Below are 15,192 nucleotides of genomic sequence, written 5' to 3'. Positions count from 1 at the left end.
TTTTACTGCTATTTACTGTAAAAATACACATACATGTAGGGCCTATCGCAACTTGAAGGAAATCAATGGATGTGATTGGCAAAAATCAAGCATGCCAAGTACTTGAAACAGCAGAGTACTAGGCATTGCCCCAAGAAGAATAACTAGATTACCAAGCAAGTGTATAGAAGTACTTCCTGATTAAAAATACAAATATATATGTTACTTACATTTTGCGTGTTTTCCCCTTGTCAGTGATACAGGACGGAGGACCTGACAAGGACAGCTGTCTAGTCGTTCGGATGGGACGAAAAACCGAGGTCCCGTGTACACATTGGCGTGCACATAAAAGATTCCTTGGCAATTGGAATTCGATATAAGAGTAGGCTGTAGCGCCGCTGCCCGGGCAAAATTCCCTTCATAGCACACTGTATGGCGTATGCCCGTCTTCATTAGCCCAATTTATGAGCAAAACAGTAGGATGTTAAACCCCATTTCATTTCATTTTCAAAATTATAAAATAATTTGATGGTTTAATATTCAAAAGGTACAGTCCTTCATGTTTATAAAATTGTACGGGAGCCATAAAAAGCTCCTGATACCTTGAATATATGCAGTTTAAAAGTAAACAAAAATCTCAATATTTAGGAGAGAGAGAGAGAAATGGGGTTTAACGTCCATCCAACCCCCCCACCAAGTGTATAGACCCAGTTCCTGATTTAAAAAGCAAATATGCATGGTACTTACATAGTCTTTGTCTGATAAGCAAGATCTGTGAGAAAACGTCGCCACAATATCAATAGCCCTTTCCAACTTGATCTTCCGAGGTGGGTAACTGAAAAAAAAATGGCAATGTATTAGTTGGCTTAAATTGACTAGACAGTTTTGATTAATTAAAAAAATGTTACTTTAATTACATTTGTTTTGTTTCATGTGTTGGTTTGCTTTGCCACAGATGAGACAGTGATATCTACATATAACTAAGATTCTGTCTCTGCTCATACATGACGTGTACAGTTTTACTATACTAAACTGAATTTTAGATTTCAAAATAGCATAACAATCTTTTCTATTAGAATTGAATAGTTACCCACCAAGAAAAAGCTGCTCTATCATCATTTTTTCCAGCCATTTCTTCTTCCTTTTTTTCTTTTATAATTTCTTTTGTTATTACATGATCTTTTTCTGGGTGATTTGCATATACATCCAATATTGAAACTGAAAAAATAAATAAATGATATGTAATTTACGATTAAAGCTACCTTACCATATATACAAACTGTGTGATATGAAATTGAAACTAATGTATCTATATGTATCAAAAGTTTTAATCCCAAGGAACTACCAAGCCGTAAAAGTCTATCTTAATAATCCTTGTTTGTCACATGGTTTCACTGTCACAGTAATTAGAAGACGGCCATGGTGACTGAGTAAATTAGGTGCTGGCACACTAGCATGGAGGCCACAGGTTATCTCTTGGGGTTGACCGAGAAAGCTCATCTTGATTTTGCAGAGTGGTTTCCCCTGAGATCCAATGTACACATTGGCGTACACATAACCAAAAAATCACAGTAAGATCAGATACTCTCTTTTCTCTAGCTTTCTTTTTCAGGTGCTGGATTCTTCCTTCAGAGAACCAACAATAAAAGGAATGAATAACATAAATAAAGATGTAAAAACGCTACCATACCGGACAACATACCCAAATGGAAGGAAGAATGGACCAGGACTCAAACTCACCAACAAAGCCCCAAGGTAGAGTTGCACCGCCCTGCCATTCTACCGGACAGAACGACCAGACCAACCCAATCGACCCAAAATATATATATATGTACATAATATGTCTATGTCTGTGAAAATGTCCGTCTTTGTCCATGTCTGTTCCGTCAAATCGCATGTTTGTAAATGTCTACTGGCACCTGTTTCGTCCTTTGCACATGTTATCCTACTGTTGTTTATTGTCCTATGTACATATATATGAAAACCTAACCATCCTAATATTTCTCACTAATCACATTGTAAATTAATGCACCTTGTACACATAACACGTCATTGTCTGCGATATCACCTCGGTGGAAGCGGACGTAAAATACAACTAACACTAACTAAATTTGAATTCGGTATGAGAGTAGGCCATAGTGTCGATGCCCAGACAAACATTTTCACTTAGCACAATGCATTAGACCAGTCGGAGCTGACCAGTAGGACGTTGTCTTTAAACCCCATTTCATTTCAGGTAATCTAGTATTTTTCTAGTAAGATTGAAGTCTCTCTACTTTCTTTATATGTAAATATCATATTTGAAATAAGTCATACTTTTATTCGATATGGGGTGGGACTGGGGGGAATGGTCTAGTAGGTAATGCATGCGCATGAAATCACAGGGTCTGTCATTGTGTTAAGTGGCATGGTTTCAATTTCAAGGAGTAGAGTCGCCTGTCCAATCTCTTGAGTTTTTTCGCTGGGTCATTCGGTTTCCTTCGTTTTCTAAATACAATTCAATATAAATCAAACACGAAAATACTTTAAAACAGTAATCATGATGCAATATTAGACTTTTTAACACTTTCATCGAAAACCACACAGTTTTTCTCTGTTAACGTAGTTTCAAGTGCCAAATTGTGGTCAAATCTAAAATGTTGAAACATGCAGTGCCTATCAATTTTAAAATATCTCCTATATAGCTGTATTTCCATAGGATAAGTAAGTTGAAATAATCTGATTATGTAACACTACAACAGCTTTTTCATCCCTATCCCCCAGTTTGGAATCTGATAATTTAAAAGCACATGAATTTTGAATTCCACAGAACATTTTTATTTTTGAACATAAATGCATTCTTCAAAAAGATGAGATGAATTCAATATAAATCAAACACGAAAATACTTTAAAACAGTAATCATGATGCAATATTAGACTTTTAACACTTTCATCGAAAACCACACAGTTTTTCTCTGTTAACATAGTTTCAAGTGCCAGATTGTGGTCAAATCTAAAATGTTGAAACATGCAGGGCCTATTAATTTAAAAATATCTCCCATATAGCTGTATTTCCACAGGATAAGTAAGTTGAAATAATCTGATTATGTAACACTACAACAGTTTTTTCATCCCCACCCCCCGGTATGGAATCTGATACATTGCTGACCAATCATAGGTCGCCCCGTTCACACGGGCCTGTCAAATGATTTACAATGGCGATGGTGCCTACAACTTTCCTGACCAAGAGATATGCACAACCGTCGATCAACACACAAGCCATTAATGTTATCTTCCAATATGAGAGGCCATGATAAAAACACAAGCGTCCTTTTCAAGCTCGGAAATTAAGTCATCACCAAAAAGCAAAGTTTACAGAGGTCCTCGGGCCTGGAACCCAAACTGATTACGATTTGCCCTCCTCTTCCACCACAGGTGTCATAGAGATCAGGGATGAAATTGATATGCATCATCGTTCTCCTAAAGCCAGTAGAGGAAGAGATCAGGTTTTGAGATGTAGACCTGAAATGTTAAATTTGGATGAGAATGAGAATTCTGGGGCGAATACTATCCAGGGAAATGGTCATTGACATCCAGAAAATGGTCAAAATGTGGAATTCTGTCATTCAGTTAAATGTCAAGGGGAGAAGACAGGCCTGTGCAGTACCAAATTTCCAGCCCATTACTATTAGTCAGCAGAAGTGGGGATGAGGTTGGATGTACTTCTTAAAGTGTATGAAATGCACATTTATCTCACCTGTTTTGCTTCTTTTTTTTTTAATACTTGTGTTGAGGTCAATCATTCCACTCTATAAAACATTGCCCTGGCACCTGAAATGATAGGAGGCTGGGGATAAATATGCAATAAAAAACAGTGAGAAAATAAGAAAAAAATATGGTTTCAACTGGAAATAGAAATAAACCTCTTTATTTCTCGCGAACAGCCCGTCACTGGTCCTCCAAAAAGAAACCAGTTAACAATCAGTAAAAAAGTAAACCTTGAGTGTCACATAAGTCTAAGCCAATCTCAAAGGTAGATGCCATGTTTTGAGGTTCGGTCTAAATATTAAGGCCAACTGCATGTTTGGTCAAAAGTCACATAGGTGTGAATTTTGGAGTGTACATGTTAACATTTCATTGTATGATGTCAAAAACATGTTAGGTCTAAATGTTAAGGCCAACTGCAGACTTGGTTCAAGGTCACAACATGTAAATAGGGTTAGGGCACATGATTTTTTGACACAATTGTGGGTTTGGGCTAGGGTCAGAACTAGGTCTTGGCTTAGGCCTAGGCTACATGCTTTTTGACAAGATTGTGGGTTAGGGTTAGGGTAAGGACTGGGTCTTGGGTTAGGGTCAGTCTTGTTTACATCTCGTGACTTTAGACCAAATCTGGAGTTGAGTTGGCCTTAATATTTAGACCTAACCATGTTTTGATATCATTGTGAACAAAATGTTACACATTTACAACCAACGGATACCCCCAATCATGGCTATTTTGATACCAAATAGTCAAAAAACTTACTGCTGGGCAATAAAAAGCAGTATTCTTACCATTTCTGACACTTTCCATTCAAAACTTCAGGAAATAAGCCGTTGAAAAAATATCAACACCCCGAGTCGGCCATGCTTCTTTATCATCAGGAGTCAGACTAGCAATTATTTGCCCATTGACTTCAATGTTAAATGACTGTAACATCACAGGCTGTAGCTTTTTGCTCAACATTCCGTTGGTTCCAATCTTTATAGGCACAATGGGGACAACATTTGGCAATCTCCTCATCATAATTTTGTAGGGGGTTGACCGTTTAGATTTTTTGCTACACGGATTTGAAGTTGACAGGGGTGAAAATCTCACTTCCGACACAATGATTGCTCTGCAGAAAGACACTTTACACCCCCTATCCCTCCGCTGTAATATCATCAGTATTACCCAAAACTGCTATGAAATTGCAAATTTGATCCCTTTTCTCCAATTCTAGACCAAAAAGTCAACCCAAAAATGCAGGAAGAGGGGAGAAAAAAATTAAGGGAAAAATTGTCTATTTATAACTCGCACTACATTCGACAATCATGAAATAAGGGGAAATAATTACTAGTCTTAGTCCTGACTCCTTTATTAGGGTTGTCTTTCTTGCTTTTATCTTCCATTTATTTACGTTTTTGTTGTCTCAGAGATGGACTATTATTTTAAAAAAAAGTTGAAAATCGTAAAGTTTAGGAAATGTTAATCACATAATGATGAAAAAAAAATAAGAGCATATGATAATAAAAATGTGTTTGAAATTGAAGGCTCTATAATTAGCCTATAATTAAGGTATCAGTATGGAACGGATCGTAATCGTACGGTATTCACTACGGTCAGACTGATATTTAGGAACGTAAAGTTATCAGTCTGGAACGGATCGTAATCGTGCGGTATTCACTAAGGTCATACTGATATTTAGGAACGTAAAGAAGACCATTTTACTAACCGTCTCCATTTTAAGAAAGAGCAGATATAAATATATGATTATATCGACAGAATCTCCATACGAATCTTTAATTTAGTAGAAGAAGAGCAAGTTGATCATTGTCGCCATATTTGACCTATTTCTCTATTGGTTGTATATGCATTAAGGCGTGGATCTAACCAACCCGAGTAGCTCATTATTGAGCCGAGAGATTTATGAAATGAAATTGGGGTTTAATGACCCGCATTCCTTCACTATTCAGGCTAATGAACACGAGGCGTTCAAGCCAGCTCTTTATTCACAGAGCCGCCTGGCTCCCCTGAGAGACTTTCACTTACAACTAGTCATTGTCGAGACTAATGATTTTTATCGCCGCTGTTGATCAATATATATATGAAATAATAGCCCGAATTTAAGTATACCAAAAGTTAAAGAAATATAACCAGTTTTTGAGCCATTCAGATATGACTGCCAAAATTGTAATCAGCGCGCATGTTTTTTTAGGCTAAAGTCTAACCATAAAACTTAGTGTCCATACATAATAAATATTTTATTCCATTAATCAATTCCATTCCGCCATTGGTTTGTCTTAAACTCGTCATTTGTGTTCATGGGGATCAGGGTCGAGATGGCAACGTTATATGTTTTATTCGTCTAATTTACTATAAAACATCATTCGGTTTGCCTCACGGGTTAACGGCATATTAATAGCTTTATTCACTGAGATGGTTCCTTTACTTATAGTTTATTTTTCGAATTGCTTTTTGTATTTATTTAAATGGAAATATTTAGCACCTTCTTGTTAAACCGTTGAAAGATTTAAAGTTTGGATTAATGTTAAGAGAGTGTGGGTCAAAGATGCCGCTGGCAGAGTGTGTATAGGGTGTTAATGTTTAAAAGTTATTCCCTACAAGGTGGTTCTACGGTTCTTACCATAGAATTCAGCTGTGAAATAACACAGTTTCTTTCATTATGTGTACAACAATAAAACTAGTTCAATTGCAAGTTGTCTAAACCACGGTGCTGTGATGTATGCATCTAAATGTTTCGACGACCCACCAATCAGTAGTTGCATGATGATTAAATTTATCGGACATGGAATGTGAAAATGCTTTGGAACTTTCAACTGTAACACGTTGCAATAATTACTCAATATAAGCCAAAAGGATCCGCCTTGTTCATTTATAGTCCGGCCCTGTCTTCAGTATTAAAATATAAAATTGAACACAAAGTATATTTAGTAATCCGTATTGTAGTAATGGCAATCACGGCTTGTGTTTTTTGTTTTGTTTTTTGTTGTTTGTTTTTTTTGCAAAATATAAAATAATTACGATGTCGTTTAACACTCACAATAACATATTTGGTTACCGGCCATTCAGCCATTCAGGTCGTACATGTGTCAAGTATACAGTCATATATACAAACGCCTAACTATAGAAGCCTACCATTCTTAATTTCTACTTTTCGCCCTCCAAAACACGAAAGTCGAAAAGTAGCAGTTACGACAAAATGTGAGGCGACAGCAACGCTATACAAGCCAAAATCGACTCGAAAATAGGAAATCAAGAAATAATACACTGCGATAATAGCGCCCCTCGTTTTTTTTCCTAATTTCTTATTTTCGACTTGCATTTTGGCTTGTATACCGTCTTGTTGACTTTCGACTTAGTCATATTTTTGTATTTATTGATGTCAGTAAGATGTTACTATGGAGAACGTAAATTTCAGATTATACATTCCAGACTTCGTAATTGTAAAAGTGCTCTAAACTTCCATAGATTTTTAATGCATATTTCACATAACCCGACATGCAGTTGTGGTCATACTCAAGAAGACAGCGACCATTATTTTCTGCACTGCCCAAATTATTCGTCTCAGCGTATCTCAACATTAAATACCCTCCCATTTAAATCCATAAATACAAAAGCGTTCCTATATGGCGATACCAACGAAAGTAACCCGTTCAACAAAGTGAGTTTTAGTAAAGTTCACAAGTATTTAAAACTAAACAAGCGCTTTGAATAGATAAGGTAATTGTCCGAGCTACCCCTATACCCCAAATTTCAGACTCGGAAATGACAACGTGAATGATGGATCAGTCGAACGACAGAGTGAATGACAGGAGTTTTCCAGTCGAATAATAAAGATAATGGCAACTCTGGTCATAGCATATCTGTTTATAATATATTTCATATAAATGTTTATACACGTATTTGAAAAATACATTTAGGTCTACGTGTAATGTTGAATGTATAAATTCGGAAATGTTTTGATCTCTTGAACTGTATTATTTAAAATACACGATTAACGTATTAAATTGTAAATAATGAATCAAGCCAAGACATGTATTGAATGTTTTATTGAATTGGAATAGAAACTGAAAACAGATTAACACCCTGTGTGAGATATTTCATTCAAATATTGTGAAAGGGTTGGTAATAAAATTAAAATTGTCATTGTGTCATTTTAATAACATTGAATCGTCCTATTCTGTTACGTAGTCGTCTCAACATATTGTTGTCATGGGTTACTTCTGCTAAACAACTCAATAGAAACGAGTAAAGTATTATAAACGAAATTATGTCTAAAGATTTCTTCATGACATGTATTGACTGTAAGACACAAAGCGTACAGGATCTAAGTGTGATGTTAAAGGTCAACACGCAAATATTGAAATTGGGTATGTTCGTGGATTGACTTATAGAATGTTGTTAATATTTCCATTTAAATAAATACAAAAAGCAATTCGAAAAATAAACTATAAGTAAAGGAACCATCTCAGTGAATAAAGCTATTAATATGCCGTTAACCCGTGAGGCAAACCGAATGATGTTTTATAGTAAATTAGACGAATAAAACATATAACGTTGCCATCTCGACCCTGATGCCCATGAACACAAATGACGAGTTTAAGACAAACCAATTGCGGAATGGAATTGATTAATGCAATATATATTTTATTATGTATTGACAATACTTTTCTGGTTAGATTTTAGCCTAAACACGACATGTGTGTTGGTGACAATTTTGGCAGTCATATCTGAATGACTCAAAAACTGTTTATATTTCTTTAACTTTTGGTATACCTAAATTCGGGCTATTATTTATGGTAGAAAGATATAATAAAATGACCTAAAGCTTTAAAACATATTGTTAAATATGTTGAGGCACCCTAAATTGAATTTGAAGCACCAGGGATAAATAAATAAAAATAGCTATAATGCATGATTTTATTGTAACTAGTGAACTGATAAATATTGTACAATTTATCTAAAGAGTACATTTATGAAAACGTGGTACTTTTCTGATATCTAGTTAAATTAACACTTACCCAGATCTTGGCATAAGCATGACTTAAAATGATCACGGCTAAAACACTTCCGTGCGAATCAAGAATTCTTTATGTAAGAATAGAGCTTTATAAGACCGTAAATGCACCACACATTATGTCCCCATAAGATGGTAGCTATAATCTTTCAATCCAATCCCCTAATTAAGTATACCCCCACCCAATCATAAAACAATAATAACATAGCAAAACGGTGTTTAATTCTGATCATCTAAATTATCAAACGATATTCGCCGAAGTAGTAACTGAGAAGGGAGTGTTTTAAGATATACATAATGTATCTTACTATTTTTCGCTTATATAATTTGATTTTCAAATACAAACCATTAATACTTATCTTAGCATTAAAACAATCAACCATTTGTGGTTATATTGAAATCTGTAAAAGACGCATTCTTTTTGAATATATTTTTAAAAAATAATAAATGGAAAAAAACATATTATTAACGCTTTTTCAACAAGCAATTGTTATACTCTTAGTGATTTGTAGAGCGTCAAATCACAATGTTATTGTACTGTTTTAAATTGTAGATTTTGTTCATTCATGTAAAACATTTATTACAATTTTATAATAAAATGTATAAAACACTGAGTTCGAGATTCAAATCACAAATCCATCCAAGCTAGGATACTGCAAATCCGAATATTTTTGTTTATAAAATATTTACTTTCCATTCAATAAATATTCCAGTCATCTAGTTTTGGATTTGGGGAAATTCATTCTCCTTTTCCCATATATACAGATTGCCGTATTATTTAATAATCAAACCAAACAGCATGTAATCAAAGAACGCTTGTATCCGCCATATGTAATATTGTCACGTGACATTGTTATGTTTTGTTTCGCTCGGGAAGCGTTTATTATACATAATAGAACTCCAGTGTAGTAAGCCATAACTATGAACAATATCATGTCCCAAATAAATAATCTAATTTGTAGATCTGCAATTGGTCACATGATGGTCCGAACATTATTTGTATGGCTCTATTTGTCGACAGCAAATACCGCTAATAATTATCTTGGATAAAATACCTCGTTTAGTAAACGAGGCCATTTTACCCAGCCTCGTTCTGAACAAAATACCTCGTTCCAAAAACAGGGCAATTTAAAAAAAAACACGTTTTGGAACTCCAGAGAAACGAGGTATTTTTTTTACCTCGTTACAACGAGGCAAAATCGGGGCAAAAATTTTGACACGTTTTTGCCTCGTTTGGACAGAAATGCCGAACGAGGCATTCTGAGGTTTATAGTGATACACCACTACGGGTTCTTCGTCGCAGAAGACACTAACGTCGGCATCGTCTGAGATGGAGGACTCCATAACCGGAACTGGCACATCGTATCGGGTTTCGGCTGTAAACGATTCTTCTACTTCCATAAGTTCAGTTGTTGGGACCTCCATAACTTGTTCTTGTTGTTCGTCCATATCTTCCGTCTGCTTATTAGATTTAAGGTTGTTTTTTTAAACATAAATTAGATTACAATTCAACTAACACAAAAGTGTAAAAAGATTTTTTTCTAGTCTGTGCCCGCGTTTATGTCTACTCTTGGCAAAATCGTTATAATATAAAAAAAATCATGAAACAAGAATCAAAATGGCCGCCAATCGGGTCTCCAACGCCAATCCAACCTCCCAAGATATAATTTCAAAACAGATTCTTACCTGCTGGTTCAAGTCGAACCGTTTCTGCTTTAATCATAATGTGATTCTGTAATGTAAGTATTTGAACAACATCGTAGCGCCGAACAACTAATGTTAATTAAGCATGATTTCAGAAAAATTGAACAGATTTGATAATAACATGCCGAAATTTTTTTCCTGACCGCGCCATATAATAAACATGAACTTCCGGTTTAAATTGTTGGAGTTTTTTTTAAGGAAACGAAATACTAATATTATACAGAGAAACAATATCGATGCTAAATTACATACATGGTATTATTTTTTTTATATAAATATTCACAAACCTGCGGTCTTGTATTCTATGTGACCATTAGCTTACATTTGTCAAACATATCACTGCTCCAAAATCATTTCAGCACGTTGTTAAATGTTAAATTAATTGTGTGAAATCACTTCATTTAATGTCCGCTTCCACCGAGATGATATCGCAGACAAAATGTAGCCTATAGTACGTTGATTTTATCAACCAATCACATTCAATAACAGTTTTACTTATTTTCTTGTCAACGCATTTGGAGTCAATTGTTAAAATCACACCGGGCATGAGCGCTCAACAGGCCTTTGATCTACCAGTTTATTGGGCCCAACTTTATTTTAACTACAGACATCTTAACACCAATTAGCATTCAAGTCTGTCTGGCTATATTGTCTGAGTAAAAAATACCTTTCTCTTACTTGTGGACCCCCGGATTAAGACTTTGTATGGAGTTCAAATTTAAAAAAAAAAATATTTGTTGACGGTACACATTACTTGTGTTAATTATATGGAAAAAACACAAGATTTGTGTTAATGCATTAAAAAGAACACAAGTTTGTGTTAATGCAATGCAAAACAACACATAACTTGTGTAGAATAATTTTCACACAAGTACTTGTGTTGAGATCCAACACAAGTTTTTTTTCAGTGTAACAATCACACTCCAGACACACACATTTAAAATATATAAAAAGTATATAGTACCATTAACAACATAAAGATATTTACAATATAAGCACAGTGGGCTTCATTTATCTATAGCTTTCAATCTCGTAACTTGGCGAAAGTGCGAAACCATTTCGAGTTTAAAAGTTAGTTTCAATATTTAAAATAATAATTATATATCGATACATATAGATCCATTACTTTCATAAAAAAAAAATAATGACGGCGAAATAAACTTTTTAATAAAATTAATATTATTTTTCTTACAGTACTCTCTTACATTATTAAAGGAGCTCTTTAATACATTTTTTAAAAAAAATTACAACATCAATTTCTATAGTAGTAGTATTGTCAAGGGATTTCATTCTCCGTTTATTCACAGAAATTCGGGCACAGCTTAGTATTAAATTGACTAATTCGTAGGGCTGAGAGTTGTTTTTGGATTGTAACCCAATTAAGAAATATGTTTTGAGATCTTCCTCAGTGACATTGGTAGATAATAAATCATTTAACATTTCTTTAATAATCATTCTTAGGTATAGTAAATCTAGACAATTAAAAAACATATGTATTATATCTTCAGTTTCTTCTTTACACACTGGACAAATGTCATCTAATGTTTTATTTATCTTGAATAATTTTAATTTTGTCCAAATAATATTGTGTACAACTTTATACTCTAATGTTATCATTTGCGGGTCTTTAAAACTTAAAAATACATTTTTCCATACAATATTCCAATTTATATTCATCACTATTTTCTCCCAAAATACAATACATTTTGATTCTACGAACAATTTCTTAATAAGACTGTTATAACAGAACTTAGTTGTTAATTGCTTTGGTTCAATTTTTTCGTTATCAATTGTAAAAATACATTCTTTTCTTTTTTAAAGAAAGGTAGTATGGTTGTTAATAATAGTACACCAAGTATCAGGAATATAAGACTTTATAATATTATATTGTTTTAATATTTTTTCGCTACAATACTCAGGGAAATCTGTATGAATGATATCCAATATAGTATGAGGTGGTAAGAAGTCAGGTTTTACATAATATATAATATCATATACCTTTACAATATTACACTGTTTAAATATATCAGATTTCGGGGATAGTAACGTTTGATTATCCTTTGATATGAAAGGATTATTAAACAAGGATTGACAAGAAATATCATAGATATCTATAGGACAACTTCTACAGTTATTATTTAGTCTATTCCAAGCACAAAGTAATCTTTGATAAAATACAGGTAAGGTCTTCATTAAACTAGTTTTATAATGTATATTAAAAATATCATGGCTTAAATCGAGATCAGAGTATTTCCGTAGAAAATACGTCATTGTCTCTTTCCATACGGCGTTATGTGTATCATCAAAATATTTAATTAACCATTTGATGCACAGTGCATCTGATTTCAAACCTATATGAGGAAGTGCCAAACCACCTATTGACTTATTTCCAATAATAGTTTTATACTGTATTTGTGGAGGCTTTTTGTTCCAAATATAGCTTTGCACGTGCTTTACAATGTCACTTTCAACGGTAGGCGGTATCGGTATAACGCTCGTTGTGTACCATAATTTAGATAACAGTAAACTGTTTGTGACAAGGATCTTGCCTTGTAAACTGATATTACGTTTAAACCACATATTTAAAATACACTTAATTTTATTAACTTTATCGTCCCAGTTAAGTTTTTCACACATTAACTTGTTCCGACCTAAATAAACCCCAAGAATATTAATACAGTCTTCTTTAACAATAATAGGATTATTGAATTCGTACTTTTTGTTGACGGATTTTCCAATAGGTAATAACTCTGTTTTATGTACGTTAATCTTAGCACCAGACGCGTTACAGTAAGTGTCTAAAACTTCGAAAGCTTTGTCTACCGAATCTTGATCTCCAAGTGTTAAATTTGTATCGTCGGCATGTTGATAAATCAAGGAAGTTAAACTGCTATACTCAATAGAAATTCCTTTAATAGGTGACTGTTTTATTAATAAATTTAGAGGCCCTGAGCATAAAACATACAAAATGGCAGACATGGGACATCCCTGTCATACTGAACGTTCAATTTTAAAATAAGGGGATAAGTGGCCATTACATTTTACAGCACTATTATATATCTGTATACATGATTCTTACATAATTAATGAAGTTTTCTCCAAAATCAAAATATTTCAAAACATGCATCAAGTATGTGTGAGAGACTCTATCGAAGGCCTTTTCGGCATCAATTTTTAAGATAAAACCACGAGGTTGGATAGGCGACCCTACTCCGTGTCACGTACAACCGGGGATTCGAAACCACGCCAGTCGACTCAGTGACAGACTTTATGATACAGCGCGCACGTGCTAACCATTCAGCCATCCAACTCCCCTACCTTATTGTATAATGGTAAATAGCATAAAATAAGTATGTTATAATATTATTTATAAACGAGAGCATCGCTAATGCTGCAATATACGTCCACATTACAGCACTGATTGATTGATATGGTACTTTTTAAAATGAAGAGAATGAAATATGAAATGGCTGTAATATTATACGAGGCAAAGGAGGCTAGGCGTTGGATTTGTTTTGCCAAATTTACAGACAAAATGCTAACAAAAAAGTGGGTGTGACCCAGGAGGTCGGGGCAAGCACCAAAATAAATAGTTGCTGTCTTTACGGTATAAGGAATAAATATGCAAAGTTCCAAGATGATCCATTCAGAATTGGAGTCTGTAGACGATAAATACAAAAAATGGGCGTGGCTCTGGCCCTGGGGGCTGGATATGGAACAATATAAATAGGTACCAATCTGTTATTGAAATGACAACATCAATAGTTGCCGTCCTTAGGGTATAAGAAAAAAAAGTATTCCAAGTTCCAAGATAATCCATTCAGAATTGTGGCCTTCGGGCGCTAAAGGCAAAAATTGGGCGTGGCTCTGCCCCTGGGAGTCGCGACATGCAGTTGTCGTCTTTAGGCTATAAGGAATACATATCCCAAGTTCAAAGACAATCCATTAGGAATCGTGGCCTGTAGGCAACTCACAGAGACACAAAGAACAAATGGGCGTGGCTCTGCCCCTGGGGGTTGGGCAATCACCAATAGGTGGCATCCTTAGGGTATAAGGAATAGGTATGCAAAGTTTCAAAATGATCCGTCAAGAATTGCGGCCTGTAGATGACAAATAAATACAAGAAATGGGCGTGGTTGTCCCAGGGGGTCAGGCATGCACCAAAAACAATAGGGATCATCCTTAGGGTATAAGGAATTCATACGAAATTTTTTCAAGACGATCAATTAAGAATTGTGGCCTGTAGGCGACACACAGACACACAAAAAGAAAATGGGCGTGGCTCTGCCTCTGGGGGTTGGGCATGCACCCCAAACGATAGGGATGTTCCTTAGGGTACAAAGAATAAGTATGATACTTTAAGAAATGCGGCCTGTAGACGACAAACAAATACAAGCAATGGGCGTGGCTCTGAACCCTGGGGGTCGGGCATGCACCAAAAACAATAGGGGTCATCCTTAGGGTGTAGGGAATAAGTATGTAAAGTGTCAATATGATCACTTAAGAATTGTGGCCTGTAGGCGACACACAGACACACACCCACCCACACACACATACATACATACATACATAGGGTGCCCCGAGCTAAAAAAAAATCTCGAAAACTATTTACAGTTATGACACTATATCTATATAAACAACAATCCTAGATGACCCTTTATTATAAACTGTCAAGAAACTATACCTGTGTGCTATATTTCACAAGATATACCCATTCAACTGTACGTTAAAATACACTGCTATTGTGAAC

General features: G+C 34.9%; 1 protein-coding gene across 23 annotated transcripts in view; it reads right to left on the bottom strand.

Moving 5' to 3' along the window:
• LOC126815880 (uncharacterized) overlaps positions 1-15,192 on the bottom strand; it is a 298,227-nt gene that overhangs the window by 14,657 nt on the left and 268,378 nt on the right. For 4 of the 23 annotated variants that reach the window (XM_056099352.1, XM_056099361.1, XM_056099355.1 and 1 more), the window contains exons 2-3: positions 1,074-1,197; positions 727-814 (exon numbers count right to left, since the gene is read on the bottom strand). The exons of 1 other annotated variant lie outside the window; for it this stretch is intronic. Coding sequence is in view for 7 of the 22 variants with exons in the window: in XM_056099361.1 (XP_055955336.1) it covers positions 727-814; positions 1,074-1,098 (113 nt within the window). In the remaining 15 variants the exon portion in view is untranslated. Of the gene's footprint in view, positions 1-726; positions 815-1,073; positions 1,198-1,220; positions 3,481-3,715; positions 3,790-4,512; positions 5,141-5,432; positions 7,753-8,742; positions 10,582-10,729; positions 11,341-15,192 lie in introns of those variants that run through there. 18 more of the 23 variants (XM_056099350.1, XM_056099363.1, XM_056099356.1 and 15 more) reach the window with 13 other exon arrangements.

This window comes from Patella vulgata, chromosome 3 (genome assembly GCF_932274485.2).
Source record: "Patella vulgata chromosome 3, xgPatVulg1.2, whole genome shotgun sequence".
Taxonomy (NCBI): Eukaryota; Metazoa; Mollusca; class Gastropoda; family Patellidae; genus Patella; species Patella vulgata.
This window is presented reverse-complemented; position numbering and strand designations above follow the sequence as displayed.